The 19,874-nt window shown below is 45.6% G+C and overlaps 1 protein-coding gene across 1 annotated transcript in view; it reads right to left on the minus strand.

Annotated features, from left to right (window-relative positions):
* The window catches only part of tnr (tenascin R (restrictin, janusin)), a 390,478-nt gene that overhangs the window by 162,834 nt on the left and 207,770 nt on the right, over positions 1-19,874 (minus strand). Inside the window, 3 exon segments of the mRNA XM_038795191.1 lie at positions 3,968-4,231; positions 15,836-15,925; positions 17,387-17,572. Of these exon segments, the coding sequence (XP_038651119.1) occupies positions 3,968-4,231; positions 15,836-15,925; positions 17,387-17,572 (540 nt within the window).

Genomic DNA, 19,874 nt, shown 5'->3' on the forward strand with positions numbered 1-19,874 from the left:
GCATCAATTTATTACACTAAGTTTTCAGAAGATGGATCTCCGCATCAAGCCGGATCGCCTGCATCTGCATCCGTAAACAGACAACGCCAAAAAGGACTTTGAACATTGGTTAGACTGTTTCGAAGCATACGTCGGATCTGCGCCTGACGAAATTCCAGACGAAATTCCTCGTGGGGTCGCCTGGCTGCGCGCCCACAGCTCCTGCCATTGCCCTCGCGGCTGCTCCTTACATCTCGCTGACCTTCTGATTCATTATTATTTACAGGCATATTCCTTTTCTGTGTCTTTCACCTTTGGTTGGGTTTTGGTGGGCTTTTTAAGCCGCAATTCCCGATAGATTGCCTCTGTTGGGTTCGTTTGGGAGGAGCCACCTGGTGTGCATCCGCTCAGTACATTGCTTCCTTAATCAATCCCTTGGTTTGCCTTTTCTGAATTTTAAACTCTTCCCAATCCTCAGGTCTATTGCTTTTCTTGCCACTTTCTATGCTTCTTCTTTGAATCTAATAGGATCATAGAATCCATACAGTGTAGAAGGAGGCCAATCGTCCCATCGAGTCTGCACTGACCCATAATAAGGGCACTTTACCCATGTCCACTCCACCCTCTCCCCATATCCCAGAACCTAACCTGTATATCCCTGGATTTTCCTTAATCCTGTTTGCCAATGACTTTGAATGGGACCTTTTAGTCCTCCAGCTCCTTGCTTAAGTTCCTTCCGACTTTCCTTATATTCCTCACAGGATTCATCTGTTCCCAGCCTTCTTGCCCTTTCAAATGCTTCCTCTTCCTTTTTAACTGGGTTCACAATATCCCTCTTTATCCAAGGTTCCTAAAAGTTGGCATACTTCACCTGCTTCCTCACAGGAACATGCCAGTCCTAAATTCCTATCAACTGACATTTGAAAGCCTCCCACATGCTAGATTTTGATTTACCCTCAAACATCTGCTCCACTCTAGATTCTTCAGCTCCTGCCTAATATCGGTATAATTAGCCTTCCTCCAATTTAGCACCTTCATTCGAGGACTACTCTTACCTTTATCCACCAGAATTTGAAAACTTACTGAATTATAGTCACTGTTCCCGAAATGGTCCCCTACTGAAACCTGGGCTCATTTTCCAATACCAGGTCCAGTATGGCCCCTTCCCAAGTTGGACCTGCATCTTGTTTCAAGAAGCCTTCCTGGATGCTCCTGACAATCTCTGTCCCAACCACGCCCCTAGCACTAAGTGAGTCCCAGTCAATATTGGGGAAGTTAAAATCGCCCACCGTAACAATCCTTTTGCTTTTACACCTTTCCAAAACCTGCCTATATATCTGTTCTTCTATCTCCTGCTGGCTCTGGGAGACCTATAGTAAACCCCAACATTGTGACTGCACCCTTCCTATTCCTGAGCTGTACCCATATTGCCTTGCTCCATGAGGTGCCCTCCAGCAGTACAGCTGTGATATTCTCCCGAACCAGTAGCGCAACTCCTCCACCCATTTTACATCCCCCTCTATCCCGCCTGAAACATCTCAATCCTGGGATGTTTAGCTGAAAATCCTGTCCATAACAATCTTGAATCTAACGGAGTTATCATAGAATTTACAGTGCAGAAGGAGGCCATTCGGCCCATCGGGTTTGCACTGGCCCTTACAAAGAGCGCTGAAGCCCACATAAATACTCGATCCCGGTAACCCAGTAACCCCCACTTAATATGTTTTGGACACTCAGGGCAATTTAGCATGTCCAATCCACCTAACCCGTACATCTTTTGGACTGTGGGGGGAAACCGGAGCACCCGGAGGAAACCCATGCAGACACGGGGAGAACTTGCAGACTCCGCACAGACAGTGACCCAGCTGGGAATCGAACCTGGGACGCTGGAGTTGTGAAGCAACTGTGCTAACCACTATGCCGCTTATGATCGTTATCTACAAAATGCTCCCCCACTGATACTTAAACAACTTGCCCAGCTTTGTTGGTGGAGTTGTAGATAGCGTTGAGGGCTGTTGCAGGTTACAACAGAACATTGACAGGATGCAGAGCTTGGTTGAGAAGTGGCAGATGAGTTTGACTTCTGATGTGAGGTGATTCATTTTGGAAGGTTGAATTTGAATGCTGAATACAGGGTAAAAGGCAGGATTCTTGGATGTGTGGAGGAACAGAGGGATCTTGGGGTCCACGTACATGGATCCCTCAAAGTTGCCACCCAGGTTGATAGGGTTGTTAAGAAGGTGGATGGTGTATTGGCTTTCATCAACAGGGGGATTGAGTTTAAGAGCCGCAAGGTTTTGCTGCAGCTTTATAAAACTCTAGTCAGACCACACTTGGAATATTGTGTCCAGTTCTGGTTGCCTCATTATAGGAGGGATGGATGCTTTGGAGAGGCTACAGAGGAGATTTACCAGGATGCTGCCTGGATTGGAGGGCATGTCTTATGAAGAAAGGTTGAGGAAGCTAGGGCTTTTCTCACTGGAGCGAAGAAGGAAGAGAGGTGACTCGATAGAGGTGTACAAGGTGATGAGAGGCATGATAGAGTGGATAGCCAGAGACTTTTCCCCAGGGCGGAAATGGCTGTCACGAGGGGACATAATTTTAAGGTGATTGGAGGAAGGTATAGGGGAGATGTCAGAGGTTGGTTCTTTACACAGAGAGTGGTGGGTGCGTGGAATGCACTGCCAGTGAAGGTGGTCGAGGCAGAGTAATTCGGGGCATTTAAGCGACTCTTGGACAGGCACATCGACGGCAGTAAATTGAAGGGGTGTAGGTTAGGTTGATCTTAGATTAGGATAAATGGTCGACACAACATTGTGGGCCGAAGGGCCTGTACTGTGCTGTACTGTTCTATGTTCTATGTTCTGCCTGTTCAATCTTCACCTGCAATGTGATCACCAATGTGTTATCCACAACCTGCTCAGCATCGCAGATGCTCCACAGCCCTCAGCTCCGCATCGCAGATGCTCCACAGCCCTCAGCTCCAGCTCTGAAATGCAGTTAGCCAGTAGTTGCAGTTGGACACACTTCCTGCACATGTGGTCACCAGGGACAACTGAAGCTTCCATCATTTGCCACATAGTATAGGAAAAGCGCATTGATGCACCATCAATTGGACTTGAGTCATAGAGAGGTTCCAAACAACAGGCTTTAATACGTTAGATGAGAGCCCGGCAGTGGTCGTACAGAGAAAGGCCAACTGCCAGCCGGTACGAGTTCTTATACCCCGCCTTGTATGCGGAGCTGCCAACCTCTCAGCCAATCGGCGGGGAGTCACATGACTAGCCACAGCCAATTGGCAGAGAGGCACATGACTTGCCTGTGCCAATGGGCAGCGAGTCTGCTGTACCAATGGCAGCTTGGTTCTAAGGTAATATGATCTCCCTAGTCATACTACCACACACATCACAGGTGCAAGCTCTCCTGCCATGAATACCCTTAAGCCCCTCATTTTCTCCCTTTTTGGAGGCCACTCATCTCAGTTACAGGACATCATTACAGGAACTCTTTCGGGTAATGTCCTGAGCCCAACCATCTTCAGCTGCTTCATCAACATAAGGTCAGTTGTGGGGATGTTCACTGATGATTGCACAATGTTCAGCACCATTTGCGACTCCTTAAGACACTGAAGCAGTCCACGTGCAAATGCACCAAGACCTGGACAATATCCAGGCTTGGACTGAAAAGTGGCAAGTAACAGTCACGCCACATAAGTGCCAGGCAATAACCATCTCCAACAAGAGAGAATCTGACCATTGACATTCATTGGCATTATCATCACTGAATCCCCCACTATCAACATCCTGGGGGCTACCAATGGTCAGAAACTGAACCGGACTAGTCATATAAATACTGTGGCTGCAAGAGCAGGTCAAAGGCTGGGAATCCGTAGCGAGTAACTCACCTCCCGATTCCCCAGATCCCAGTATCCCAGTAATTCCCCATCACTTGCTCAATGACCAAGGATCACGCTGCTCCACATACCCACCTGTCATGCCCTCAATGGTAGATGGATAGCTCTGCTGCCAGCCTCGCTCTGCCACCACAGACACATTGTACTTTCTGTGTGGCTCCAGGTTATTGAAAGTCACTGAGTGACTACCACTCGTGATCATCACCTCCGAACTCACACCCGAGGCTGTGGTATGGGTGACCCGATAGTGATCAACAGGACCTCGGATCTCAGTCCACGTGAGGGAGATGCTGGTATTGGAAGAGGCTGTCACAGTCAGGCCAAGAGGACGGTCCAAATCTGAAAGAGATGGGAGAGGACGATGCAACTGATGAACCACAAGCCGAAACAAAAGGGATTCATCCCATGAATCATCACTCTATCCAATGAGCATCATTCAATCCCAATGTTCATCTGTCAATCCAAATGTTCATCACTAAATCCCAATAATCATCACTCAATCCCAGCATTCATCACTCAATCCCAGCATTCATCACTCAATCCCAGCATTCATCACTCAATCCCAGCATTCATCACTCAATCTCAGTTTTCATCACTCAATCCCAGCGTTCATCACTCAATCCCAGCGTTTATCACTAATCACAGCATTTATCACTCAATCCCAGCATTCATCACTCAATCCCAGCATTCATCACTCAATCCCAGCATTCATCACTAATCCCGCCGTTCATCACTCAATCCCAGCGTTCATCACTCAATCCCAGCATTCATCACTCAATCCCGGCATTCATCACTCAATCCCGGCGTTCATCACACAATCCCAGCGTTTATCACTCAATCCCAGCATTCATCACTCAATCCCGGCGTTCATCACTCAATCCCAGCATTCATCACTCAATCCCAGCGTTCATCACTCAATCCCAGCATGCATCACTCAATCCCAGCATTCATCACTCAAGGGTGATCATGGCTCGGCACAACATTGAGGGCCGAAGGGCCTGTTCTGTGCTGTACTGTTCTATGTTCTATGTTCTATGACAGCACGCATCACTCAATCTCAGCATGCATCACTCAATCCCAGCATTCATCACTCAATCCCAGCATGCATCACTCAATCTGACTGTTATTCACTCTATCCCAGCATTCTCAACCAATCCCAGGATTCCTCACCCAATCCCAGGCTCAGAAAGGCAGCATTTGGATATTTTGAGTTATTTGAGGAGTGCCAGCACTAATGTGTGAAAGACAGTCTGTATTTGACTAAGCTATTTGTATTTTTTGGTGAAAGGCCGATGAAAGATATGTGGTGGATGTTATCTATATGGTTTTTAAGAACAAGTTTGAATAACACAGAAAAGGATAGTTAACAGCATTGAGTCTCTGGATTAAGAGAGTCAGTGTGGTCTAAAAAACAGTCAGGACAGGACCCTCAAATCTGGTTACGATAGTCCGCCACGATAGTCCTCAATACCGGGGCCCCACATGGATGTGTACTTAGACCCCTACTATACTCCCCACACACACACACGACTGTGTGGCAAACTGGTTCCAACTCCATCTACAAATTTGTTGATGACACGACCGTAGTGGGTCGGATGAGTCAAAGGTAGATAGAGAACCTGGGTGCGTGGTGTAATGACAACAATCTCTCCTTCAATGTCATCAAAACTAAGGAGCTGGTCATTGACTTCAGGAAGAATGACTCACGCATCCCTGCCAGCATCAATGGTGCCGAGGTGGAGATGATTGACAGCTTCAAATTCCTAGGGGTGCACATCACCAAAAATCTGTCCTGGTCCACCCACGGCGACACTACGACCAAGAAAGCACAGCAGCACCTCTTTTTCCTCAGGGAACTAAGGAAATTCGGCATGTCCACATTGACTCTTAACGATTTTTCCAAATTCACCACAGAATGCATCTTATCTGGCTGCATCACAGCCTGGTATGGCAACTGCTCGACCCAAGACCATGAGAAACTTCAGAGAGTCGTGAACACAGTCCAGTCCATCACACAAACCTACCTCCCATCCATTGACTCTGTCTACACCTCCCGCTGGCTTGGGAAAGCAGGCAGCATAATCGAACCCCTCCCACCCGTGTTATTAATTCTTCCAACCTCTTCCATTGGGAGATACAAAAGTCTGAGAACATGCACGAACAGATTCAAAAACAGCTTCTTCCCCGCTGTTACCAGACTCGTAAACTACCCTCTTATGGACTGAACTTATCTCTCCACACATTTTCTCTACTGAGTAGTACTACATTCCGTATCCTTCACCTGATGTCTGTGTCTATGTATTTACAATGTGTATTTATCGTATGTCCTATTTTTCACATGTATGGAACGATCTGTGTGGACTGTACGCAGAACAATACTTTTCACTGTACCTCGGTACACGTGACAATAAACACAAATCCAAATCCAGATTTTCACGAGCGAGGCAAGTATTTAAAGATTGGAAAATTCCCGATTTGACAGACCTGCCTTAATATAAAGGGCCCCATCACATAAATTTTTGATCTGAGGAGGAAGGGCTGGGGTCGATTTGGGCTGATCAATCCCAGAAGCAAATCAGAAGTGGCCATGGGGGTGGGTGAGTGCCAAGGCCCGACTGGAACTTTGCCCCAATTGTTTTTAAAGCTGTTTGGCATCTAGCTCTTAACCCCTCACCTCCCCATGCCTTAGTTCATATCACACATGCCCCAATACCCCATTCCCATTCCATATTATCATATTCTTTACTGCCACAATTTTTCCCATTCCCATTCCATAGCCACTCCCCCATTATACACTCCAGGAAGACCTCAGGAAATAGGAAAAATAAACTTCTAAAAATGTAATAGAGCTCTCATACATAATTGAAACCAAAACTTTTATTCCTAAAACCAACTCAATAATTTCAAATCCCTCAAGCGGTCAGTCTTTTTTGAAAACAAACAGACTTTTATTCAGTAATCACATGAAAGAAATCTAATCCTTTAATAACATTTTAAAATGTTCAATCAAAATACGAACACGGCTCCCCAAAACCCACTGCTATACGAAGTGTTTTTGGTCCTTTGAAACTCAGCTCAGCATTCATAATTGGATCAGCTGTAATAACAACCATGGGTAATTGTCAAGAATTAACTCTGTTGGAGCTGTAGGAAAATATTGTTTCTTTTCTAAAGTACTCCAAATGGCCTGCCAATCAAGCGGTCCAGCAGTGTGCATATACTTTTGACTTTGACATCTGGTGCCAAGTTTTATTTACTATTTTTAAAAGTCTAAATAAATAACTTCAGATCATGATAATTAACAGGCCTTATCATTCCTTAAAGACAGTTCAAGTTATCTACATAAATTTGAGGTTCCCCCACTGTAGGTTGAGGCATTTTGGGTCTGTTTTGGCAGTGATTTCAAACACCCTGCACAGTTTTGCTTTCCTGCCTGTGTGTGTCACACCCTGCCCCCTTTCCCTATTCGCAAAAATGTCATTGGCTGAAATGAGAGTTCAGCATTTGCTTCCCGCCCACAATTTTTAAATGGCTGTAGAATCGCCCCCGACTGAATAAAGTCTGTCCAATCCTGTCATTATAGCATAGAAAGAGTCCATTTGGCACATACGGACATACGGCCCATGTTGTCTGATGAAAAATCCAGTCAGTCCCATTCCTCAACTACGTCTCCGTATTGCTGCAAGTTGACTTCCTTCAGAAGCCAATCCAAGTTCCACTTGAAATCATTCATTGTTTCCACATTCACACCCCGTGGTCCGTGGGATGAGGGATTTTAGTGACAGGTTTAGGTTGAAGATCCTGGGGTTGTTCCCCTTGGGGTAAAAAAGATTGAGGCAACAACTTCAAAGCCAATGCTCATTGATGCCGATGAAGTAGCTGGGAGCTGTCAGCCATTGCTGGTTGACAGCTTTCTCACTTCAGTGTCAGCAGTTTATGGATTTAAATACTTGAGAAAAAAGATCAAGGCCGCCACTCCAGCGCAGTACTGAAAGAGTGCTGCAATGGATTTTCCACCTTCCAGATAATGTGTTCAACTGAGGCCCAGCCTCTCCTCTCAGGTGAGCATAAAATACCCCATGGCCCTATTTGGAAGAATAGTTGAGTTTCCCGAGGTGTCCTGGTTAATATTTATCACTCAATTCAGGGGGCTGGGAAAACGAGCTGTAGTCCAGAAGCCAGTGTTGAGGGTAGTGAGGTACTGAGGAGGGTATCAAGGTCGCAGGAGTGTACCGGCAGACAGAAAGGTGGGTTGAAGTGTGTCTACTTCAATGCAAGGAGCATCCGGAATAAGGTAGGTGAACTTGGAGCGTGGATTGGTACATGGGACTACGATGTTGTGGCCATTATGGAGACATGGTTAGAACAGGGACAGGAATGGTTGTTGGACGTTCCGGGGTATAGATGTTTCAGTAAGAGTAGGGAAGGTGGTAAATGAGGTGGAGGAGTAGCATTGTTAATCAAGGATAGTTTAACGGCTGCAGAAAGGCAGTTCGAAGGGGATCTGCCTACTGAGGTAATATGGGCCGAAGTTAGAAATAGGAAAGGAGCGGTCACATTGTTAGGAGTTTTCTATAGGCCCCCAAATAGTAACAGAGATGTGGAGGAAGAAATTGCAAAACAGATTATGGATAGGTGTGGAGGTCTCAGGGTAGTTGTCATGGGTGACTTTAATTTTCTAAATATCGATTTGAACCTCTATAGGTCGAACAGTTTGGTGGGGCAGTTTTTGAACAGTGTGTGCAGGAGGGTTTACTGACACAATATGTGGATAGGCCGACAAGAGTGGGGGGGGGCACATTGGATTTGGTACTGGGTAATGAACCGGGCCAAGTGTTAGTTTGGTTTGTGGGAGAGCACTTTGGAGATAGTGACCACAATTTGGTGTCTTTCACTATTGCAATGGAGAGGGATTGGGCCATACGGCAGGGCAAGGTTTATAATTGGGAGAGGGATAATTATGATGCGATTAGGCAAGAATTAGGGAGCATAAAATGGGAACAGAAACTGTCAGGGAAAGGCACAAATGAAAAGTGGAGCTTGTTAGGGGCCTCACGGTAGCATGGTGGTTAGCATCAATGCTTCACAGCTCCAGGGTCCCAGGTTCGATTCCCGGCTGGGTCACTGTCTGTGTGGAGTCTGCACGTCCTCCCCGTGTGTGCGTGGGTTTCCTCCGGGTGCTCCGGTTTCCTCCCACAGTCCAAAGATGTGCGGGTTAGGTGGATTGGCCATGCTAAATTGCCCATAGTGTAAGGTTAATGGGGGGATTGTTGGGTTACGGGTATATGGGTTACGTGGGTTTAGGTAGGGTGATCATTGTTCGGCACAACATCGAGGGCCGAAGGGCCTGTTCTGTGCTGTACTGTTCTATGTTCTATGTTCTATGTTCAAGGAACAAATACTGCGTGTCCTTGATAGGTATGTCCCTGTCAGGTAGGGAGGAAATGGCCGTGTGAGGGAACCATGGTTCACAAAAGAGGTTGAATGTCTTGTCAAGAGGAAAAAGGAAGAGTATGTAAGGATGAGAAAACAAGGTTCAGTTGGGTCGCTTGAGGGTTACAAGGTAGCAAGGAACGAGCTTAAAAAAAGGGCTTAGGAGAGCTAGGAGGGGGCATGAGAAGTCCTTGGCGGGTCGGATCAAGGAAAACCCCAAGGCTTTTTACTCTTATGTGAGAAATAAAAGAATGACCAGGGTGAGGGTAGGGCCGGTCAAGGACAGTAGTGGGAACTTGTGCATGGAGTCAGAAGAAATAGGAGAGGTGTTGAATGAATACTTTTCTTCAGTGTTCACCAAGGAGAGGGGCCATGTTTTTGAGGATGAGAGTGTGATACAGGCTGGTCGGCTGGAGGAGGTAGATGTTCTGAGGAAGGATGTATCAGCAATTTTGAAAAACCTGAGGGTCGACAAGTCCCCTGGCCCAGATGGGATATATCCAAGGATTCTTTGGGAAGCAAGGGATGAGATTGCAGAGCCTTTGGCTTTGATCTTTGGGTCCTCACTGTCCAGGGGGATAGTGCCAGAGGAGTGGAGAGTGGCGAATTACCCTGGTAATTATAGGCCAGTTAGTCTTACTTCGGTGGTCGGTAAGTTAATGGAAACGGTCCAAAAGGATAGGATTTATGACCATTTAGAAAGATGCAGCTTAATCAGGGATAGTCAACACGGATTTGTGAAGGGTAAGTCTTGCCTCACAAATTTGATTGAATTCTTTGAGAAGGTAACTAAGTGTGTAGATGAAGGTAGAGCAGTTGATGTCATATACATGGATTTTAGTAAAGCGTTTGATAAGGTTCCCCATGGTCGGCTCATGAAGAAAGTAAGGAGGTGTGGGATAGAGGGAAATTTGGCCAATTAGATAAGTAACTGGCTATCACATAGAAAACAGAGGGTGGTGGTGGATGGAAAATTTTCAGGCTGGAGACCAGTTACCAGCGGTGTACCACAGGGATCAGTGCTGGGTCCTCTGCTATTTGTGATTTTTATCATTGACTTGGAGGAGGGGGCTGAAGGGTGGGTCAGTAAATTTGCTGATGACATCAAGATTGGTGGAGTAGTGGATGAGGTGGAGGGCTGTTGTAGGCTGCAAAGAGACATTGATAGGATGCAGAGCTGGGCTGAAAAATGGCAGATGGAGTTTAACCCTGATAAGTGTGAGGTGATTCATTTGGTAGGTAAAATTTGAATGCGGATTACAGGGTCAACGGCAGGGTTCTGAGGAATGTGGAGGAATAGAGAGATCTTGGGGTTCATGTCCACAGATCTCTGAAGGTTGCCAGTCACGTGGATAGAACCGTGAAGAAGGCATGTTAGCGTTTATTAACAGGGGGCTTGGGTTTAAGAGCCGCGGACTTATGCTGCAACTGTACATGACCCTGGTGAGGCCACATTTGGAATATTGTGTGCAGTTCTGGTCACCTCACTATAGGAAGGATGTGGAAGCATTGGAAAGGGTGCAAAGGAGATTTACCAGGCTGCTGCCTGGTTTGCAGGATAGGTCTTATGAGGAAAGGTTGAGGGAGCTAGGGCTTTTCTCTTTGGAGCGGAGGAGGATGAAAGGCGACTTAATAGAGGTTTATATGATGATGAGGGGGAATGATAGAGTGGACGTTCAGAGACTATTTCCTCGGGTGGATGTAGCTGTTACAAGGGGGCATAAATATAAGATTCAGGGTGGGAGATATAGGAGGGATATCAGAGGTAGGTTCTTTACTCAGAGAGTGGTTAGGGTGTGGAATGGACTGCCTGCTGTGATACTGGAGTCGGACACTTTAGGAACTTTCAAGCGGTTATTGGATAGGCACATGGAGCACACCAGAATGACAGGGAGTGGGATAGCTTGATCTTGGTTTCGGACAAGGCTCAGCACAACATCGAGGGCCGAAGGGCCTGTTCTGTGCTGTACTGTTCTATGTTCTATGTTCTAGTAACAAGAAAACACATGATCTGGTAAGTATCACATTGCTCTTTGTGGGATCATGCTGTGTACAAATTGACACCAACAATTGGCCCGGACAGGACTTCTCTGCCCTTCTTCGAGTTATTGTCACAGGGTGTTCAAGGTTGGATAGATAGTTGAACAACTCAATTAAAACACAGCATATTGTCAGTGGCGCATTCCCTCATTACTGCACTGGAATGTCAGTCCGTGTTTTTCTACTCCAGGACCTGGAGTAGGACTTGAACCTTCTGACTCAGAGGTCAGAGCAATATCCAGAATCTCCACTGATGCATGCCTAATAATATCTACTCATCCGATGCCTGCATACTACCCGTGTACCCAAGTATTACAAAGAACATCCTTTGCACGTCATCACAGAGTTCCACCTCCATCTGCTTACACTGGTTTCAGTACAAAATATCTGGGCACAAAACTGCAATATTAATGGCACCCTATCCCAGTTATAGCTGCTGCCTGCCCCAGGAATTCTCTACTTGTGTCAGTTATAAATGTCTTCTTTCTGTAAAAGATGTTGGTTATTCCGGCACCATTCCTGATGGCCCCTTATTGTATAATTCATCAATACTGCCCATTCCATCCTGTACCACCGCACTGTAACAATTCCAGACCTGACACAAAGATACTCTTTCTGCCACTGTTAACAGGTAATTCTAACCTGTGCAATTTTAGGATCTGCATCATTCTCAAATGTGAGCTGCCAGTAGCCTCCATGAAAACCACCGAGCTGAAAGTAATTTATCAGCTGAATACTGAAAATCAAATGGATATACCAAACAAATTGGGTATATTCTGCCACTTTAAGTGAGGTGAGTTATGTGATCCTGCATCAGTTTCACTTTTTTATCTTTCTTCCAGGTTGAGCACTGTTTCATTTAGAATAAACCATCGCTGCCACCATGCTGTGGTCTTATAATGATATAAAGGCTCCAAACGTTCATTACAATTAGAACATTACAGCGCAGTACAGACCCTTCGGCCCACGATGTTGCGCCGACCTGTGAAACCCCTCTAAAGCCCATCTACACTATTCCCTTATCGTCCATATGCCTATCCAATGACCATTTAAATGCGTTTAGTGTTGGCGAGTCCGCTACTGTTGCAGGCAGGGCATTCCACGCCCTTCTACTCTCTGAGTGAAGAACCTACCTCTGACATCTGTCCTATATCTATCTCCCCTCAATTTAAAGCTATGTCCCCTTGTGCTGGACATCACCATCTGAGGAAAAAGGCACTCACTGTCCACCCTATCTAATCCTCTGATCATCTTGTATGCCTCAATTAAGTCACCTCTTAACCTTCTTCTCTCTAACAAAAACAGCCTCAAGTCCCTCAGCCTTTCTTCATAACATCTTCCCTCCATACCAGACAACATCCTGGTAAATCTCCTCTGCACCCTTTCCAATGCTTCCATATCCTTCCTATAATGCGGCGACCAGAACTGCACACAATACTCCAAATGCGGCCGCACCAGAGTTCTGTACATCTGCAACATGAACTTATGGCTCGGAAACTCAATCCCTCTACGAATAAAAGCTAACACACCGTACGCCTTCTTAACAACCCTCAACCTGGATAGCAACTTTCAGGGATCTATGTACATGGACACCGAGATCTCTCTGCTCATCCACACTACCAAGAATCTTACCATTAGCCCAATACTTTGTATTCCTGTTACTCCTTCGAAAATGAATCACCTCACACTTTTCTGCATTAAACTCCATTTGCCACTTCTCAGCCCAGCTCTGCAGCTTATCTATGTCCCTCTGTAACCTGCAACATCCTTCCACACTGTCTACAACTCCACCGACTTTAGTGTCATCCGCAAATTTACTCACCCATCCTTCTACGCCCTCCTCCAGGTCATTTATAAAAATGACAAACAGCAACGGCCCCAAAACAGGTCCTTGTGGTAAACCACTAGTAACTGAACTCCAGGCTGAACATTTCCCATCAACCACCACCCTCTGTCTTCTCACAGCTAGCCAATTTCTGATACAAACTGCTAAATCACCCTGAATCCCATGCCTTTGTATTTTCTGCAATAGCCTACCATGGGGAACCTTATCAAACACTTTACTGAAATCCATATACACCACATCAACTGTTTTACCCTCGTCCACCTGTTTGGTCACCTTCTCAAAGAACTCAATAAGGTTTGTGAGGCACGACCTACCCTTCACAAAACCGTGTTGACTATCCCTAATCAAATTATTCCTTTCTAGATGATTATAAATCCTATCTCTTATAATCCTTTCAAAGACTTTGCCCACAACAGAAGTAAGGCTCACTGGCCTATAGTTACCGGGGTTGTCTCTACTCCCCTTCTTGAACAAGGGGACAACATTTGCTATCCTCCAGTCTTCTGGCACTATTCCTGGAGACAATGATGACATAACGATCAAAGCCAAAGGCTCAGCAATCTCCTCCCTAGCTTCCCAGAGAATCCTAGGATAAATCCCATCGGCCCAGGGGACTTATCTATTTTCACAGTTTCCAGAATTACTAACACCTCCTCTTTCTGAACCTCAAACCCGTCTAGTCTAATAGCCTGTATCTCAGTATTCTCCTCGACAACATTGTCTTTTTCCTGTGTGAATACTGACTGTGTGCATATTCATTTCGCACCTCTCCTCTCTCCTCGGACTCCACGCACAACTTCCCACTACTGTCCTTGACTGGCCCTACTCTTACCCTAGCCATTCTTTTATTCCTGACATATCTATAGAAAGGTTTTCCTTGATCCTACCTGCCAAGGACGTCTTATGTCCCCTCCTGGCTCTTCTCAGCTCTCTCTTTACGTCCTTCCTCGCTAATTTGTAACTCTCGAGCGTCCTAACTGAACCTTCACGTCTCATCTTTACATTAGCCTCCTTCTTCCTCTTGACAAGTGATTCAACTACTTTAGTAAACCACGGTTCCCTCGCTCAACCACTTCCTCCCTGCCTGACAGGTACATACTTATCAAGGACGCGCAGTAGCTGTTCTTTGAACAAGCTCCACATTTCTATTGTGCCCATCCCGTGCAATTTCCTTCCCCATCCTATGCATCCTAAGTCTTGCCTAATCGCATCATAATTGCCTTTCCCCCAGCTATAACTCTTGCCCTGTGGTATATACGTATCCCTTTCCATCGCTAAAGTAAACGTAACCGAATTGTGGTCACTATCACCGAAGTGCTCACCTATCTCCAAATCTAGCACCCGTCCTGGTTCATTACCCAGTACCAAATCCAATGTGGCCTTGCCTCTTGTTGGCCTATCTACATACTGTGTCAGGAAACCCTCCTGCTCACATTGGCCAAAAACAGACCCATCTAAAGTACTCGAACTATAGCGTTTCCAGTCAATATTTGGAAAGTTAAAGTCCCCCATAACAACTACCCTGTTACTTTCGCTCCTATCCAGAATCATCTTTGCAATCCTTTCCTCTACATCTCTGGAACTTTTCGGAGGCCTATAGAAAATTCAACAGGGTGACCTCTCCTTTCCTGTTTCTAGCCTCAGCCCATACTACTTCAGTAGACGAGTCCTCATCAGATGTCCTTTCTGCCACCGTAATACTGTCCTTGACTAACAATGCCACCCCTCCCCCTCTTTTACCACCTTCCCTGAGCTTACTGAAACATCTCAACCCCGGAACCTACAACAACCATTCCTGTCCCTGCTCTAGCCATGTCTCCGAAATGGCCACAACATCGAGATCCCAGGTACCAACCCATGCTGCAAGTTTACCCACCTGATTCCGGATGCTCCTGGCGTTGAAGTAGACCACACTTCAAACCACCATCTTGCCTGCCGGCACACCTTGAAACCTTCCTCATGACCTCCCTACTCCCTACTCTCAACCTCCTGTACACTGGAGTTACAATTCAGGTTCCCATCCCCCTGCTGAATTAGTTTAAACCCTCCCGAAGAGCATCAGCAAATTTCCCCCCCCAGGATATTGGTACCCCCTCTGGTTCAAGTGTAGACCATCCCGTTTGTAGAGGTCCCACCTACCCAGAATGAGCCCCAATTATCCAGGTATCTGAAACTTTCCCTCCTGCACCATCCCTGTAGCCACGTGTTCAACTGCTCTCTCTCCCTATTCCTCGTCTCGCTAGCACGTGGCACGGGTAACACCCCAGAGATAGTAACTCTGTTTGTTCTAGCTCTAAGATTCCACCCTAGCTCCCTGAATATCCCTGCCTTACATCCCTATCCCTTTTCCTACCTATGTCGTTGGTTCATGAGGGATTGTGCAAACACGCTCTGGTTTTATTTATTGAGAACAGGCACATATGAAAATAAATTCATGAAGAGCTTGAAGGCAACAGCAGCAGAGCTGTGCGTCTGAGCCCCACTCCAGGCTGAAGTGAAACCCAGGCTGGAACACATAATAAACTTCCCTTAATGTGATGTCATGTTGCTGCCCCTTAAAGGTATATTATAACATTGCACACAGCGGAATGGAAACCCACACTAAGAAGGAGCTGGATATTTACCAGTTCTTGCGTTCATGGTGGCTGGAACACTTTGTTTCGTCTCCTTAATGGCAGAGATTCCTATGCCATACTCAGTGCCTGGCAATAAATCTGCAAACAAAATCAAGAGAGAAGGTCACAGTGAGAACTTAGGCTGTCATCTCCGCATCTTCACCAATGGATGGATTTTATTTCGATTTCGAGAAGGTATTTGATGAAGTGCCACATCAAAGGTTTGTGTTTCAGGTCAGTGAGCTTTGTCAGAACTGGAGTAAGTGAGAGGTTTTAATGTGGGTACAAAGAAAAGGAGAGGGGGAGGAAAGTGAGAAGCAAGTCTGTGATAGAGTGATCTATGATAAAGGCAGGGCAGGTCTGTGATAAAGGCAGGAGAGATTTACATTCGAAAAGGGATGAAGATGCAATGCAATAATTTTTTTAAAATTTAGAGTACACTATTATTTTTTTTCCAATTAAGGGGCAGTTTAGCGTGGCCAATCCACCTACCCTGCACATCTTTTTGGGTTGTGGGTGTGAAATCCATGCAGACATGGGGAGAATGTGCAAACTCCACAAGGACAGTGACCCAGGGCTGGGATTCGAACCCGGATCCTCAGCTCTGCAGTCCCAGTGCTAACCACTGCGCCACATGCTGCCCTTATAGGTGGCAATAATGAGAGAGATGAAAAAACAGAAGATGGGTCGAGGTAAGAGCAGTTGCAGTCCAACGCACACGGTCATGGTGATTCTAATCTGTAACAACATCACTGTAATAACCGCTACGGGGACTGCTCCATGGGGCTCGTGGAAAATGGGCTCCCCCTGCTTGGGGGGGGGGGGGGCAGAGGATCAACGGTGGAACATGTTAAAATGGACCAATCAAAGCCGGCCAGGATGGGAACCGGCACCTTCAGATGGTCCCAGCTGGGACTGGATGTATTACCCGTCGATTTGCGGCCTTGCATTTACTTACTTAATATACCTTTGAGTTTAAATCCTCTTGGGATTCTGTGATTATAACTACGATGATCACTACTACCAACATTGATAATAAGAATAATAATCTTTATTGTTAAGCAAGTCGGCTTACAGTAACACTACAATGAAGTTACTGTGAAAATCCCCTAGGCGCCTCTTCGGGTACACGGTGGGAGAATTCAGAATGTCCAAATTACCTCACAGCACGTCTTTCGAGACTTGTGGGAGGAAACCGGAGCACCCGGAGAAAACCCATGCAGACACAGGGAGAACATGCAGACTGCTCACATACAGTGACCCAAGCCGAGAATCGAACCTGGGACTCTGGCACTGTGAAGCTACAGTGCTAATCACTGTACTACCGTGCCGCCCATTATCAGCAACAACATTAATACCTCTGTCATCATCATCATCGGAATCAGAATCACGAGCTGGAGCAGCAGCAATAACATTGTACCAATATTGTTACCACTCCATCAGGAGCATTGTAAGATTACCAGTGTAGCCTAAGTGTCATAGATGCACATTTTCAGTCCTGCCATCAATCAATGGTTGAATGCTGATACCTCAGATTGTGTTTGAAGTTCTGCTACTCACCAGTCATGGTTACTTTGCTTGTTGGCCCTGTGCTTTTGGGCACAATCAGCTCATGGTACTTCCTGCCTGCCAGTGTGCTGTAGACCACCCTGTACCTGTCGATGTCAGCTTGACTGTTCTCCCACTCCAGCTCCAGCCTGCTGTCCCCTGGTGTTACCACGCGCAGGTTTCTGGGAGCATCAATCTCTGTGGAATAAAGTATAAAGCAAGGATGTTGACAGAAAGTAACATGGCCTACTACAAGCCACCATTCACCCTTTACACCCACCTGTCCCAAAATCCAAGTCCCAGGTAGTGGGTGCACATCACTCAGGTTTAGGTGTGCTCAACAATTCCACAAAACCTCAAGCACAACAGTGCTCTTTTCAGTTTATTTGGTTTGCCTAGAGAGATCAACCTAGATAATCATAATTTATTAAAAAGCATTTCAGGATATGTGTGCGAAGTGGAATGTTAATCACACTACTTCTTCTGATTACCCTAGATCTAACAGCCTAACTGAGCAAATGATTCCCATCATGAAATCCTTAATTCTCAAATACAGACAGAACAAGAACGATCTACACATTGCAATGTTATATCTGAGAGCAACATGTTTAAATGCAAATATTCAATCCCAAACCGATCTGATGTTTGGCAGACCAGTCCATACCAATTTACCAACTCTGACCCAATCTTATTCCTCAGATACTAGAGAGAAATTGTTAAAACTACAAGAGATGATGCTAACATCCACTATTAAAATGCGAGTAGAAAATTGGCAAGTTTACAGTTGGAACAAGTTCATAGAATCCATAGAATCGTTACAGCGCAGAAGAGGTCATTTGGTCCATTAGGTCTGTACCAACCTTCCAAAAGAGCACTCCACATAGGCCCAATCACCAGCCTGTAACCCCATGCATTGATCATGGCCAATCTACCTAACCTGCATATCTTTGGACTGTGCGGGGGAAACCGAAACACCCGGAGGAAACCCACGCAGACACAAGAGGAATATACAAACTCTACACAAGACAGTGACCCAAGGCTGGAATTTAGCACGGGTCACTGATGTTGTGAAGATGCAGTTCCAATCACTGTGCTACCAGCCAATCATCACATCCAGCTTCCCTGAGGAGAAAGGAATATGGTTCAGAACCAGGGCCTATGAAATTGTCACACACAAATGTGTAATGGTGAGATGTAACCAAGGATAAATCAGATTCATTCCAGTTCCTCAACCACTGTACAGTCCGATTGCACCGAGGACAAAATCCAAAATGCAACCAAGATAGACGAGATAGATAGGTTTTTGATCAATAAGGGGATCAGGGGTTATGGGAAGAAGGCTCCTGGGGATAAGAAAAATATCAGCCATGATTGAATGACTGAGCAGACATGATGGGCCGAATAGCCTAATTCTGCACCTTTGTCTTATGGAAGAAATTGAAGATATGCAATTGAAGAAATCTCCAGACAAGGTTACTATTACAAGATCTGGGTGTTCCAACAGATTACTTCCCGATTCAGAGACTCTCAGATTCATCAATTCTTATGTCACGGTAATCAAACATCAACATGTATTGTAAATAGTTACACTTCCTTGGAAGTAGGAAAAGCATATTTAAAAAGAGGGGATGTTGTAATATGTCTTTACAGGATTGCAGCATGACCTCACTAGAAAGGAAGTATGTCACGCGGACCAGTTTTAGTTCCACTTTTGATTTAAATAGAGCACAGCACAGACAGTTCTGCTGCCCATGTCTTCAAGATCCTGTCCATCTATATCTGTTGTTATGTGCCTGTTCTTAATAAATGAACCTACAACGTGCTTACCCAATCCAAAATGAGTAATTGGTGCTTTTATATAATTATAAGAGCATAACTCTGTGAATAGGAGAAGAGTTACAAAATAATATTGAGAGATAAATCAGTGGGTAAAACTGTGGCAGATGGATTTCAGCATGGCAGAGTCTGAGATCATCCACTTTACACCGAAGACAGACAGATCATTTAAATGGTGAGGAGATGGATGGACAGAGGGATTCTGAAAAACAAAATCATTCAAAGCTAGTGGACGTATACAAACAATGATTTAATCAAGTAATGGAAGTTAGTCTTTATCTCAAGGGCAGGAATGAAAACGGTGGAAGTGACATTCCAACCATACATAGTACATAGAACATAGAACGATACAGCGCAATACAGGCCCTTCGGCCCTCGATGTTGCACCGACATGGAAAAAATCTAAAGGCCATCTAACCTACATTATGCCCTTATCATCCATATGCTTATCCAATAAATTTTTTAATGCCCTCAATGTTGGCGAGTTCACTACTGTTGCAGGTAGGGCATTCCACGGCCTCACCACTCTTTGCGTAAAAAACCCACCTCTGACCTCTATCCTATATCTATTACCCCTCAATTTAAGGCTATGTCCCCTCGTGCTAGCCACCTCCATCCGCGGGAGAAGGCTCTCGCTGTCCACCCTATCTAACCCTCTGATCAT

Source organism: Scyliorhinus canicula, chromosome 4 (genome assembly GCF_902713615.1).
Source record: "Scyliorhinus canicula chromosome 4, sScyCan1.1, whole genome shotgun sequence".
NCBI lineage: Eukaryota > Metazoa > Chordata > Chondrichthyes > Carcharhiniformes > Scyliorhinidae > Scyliorhinus > Scyliorhinus canicula.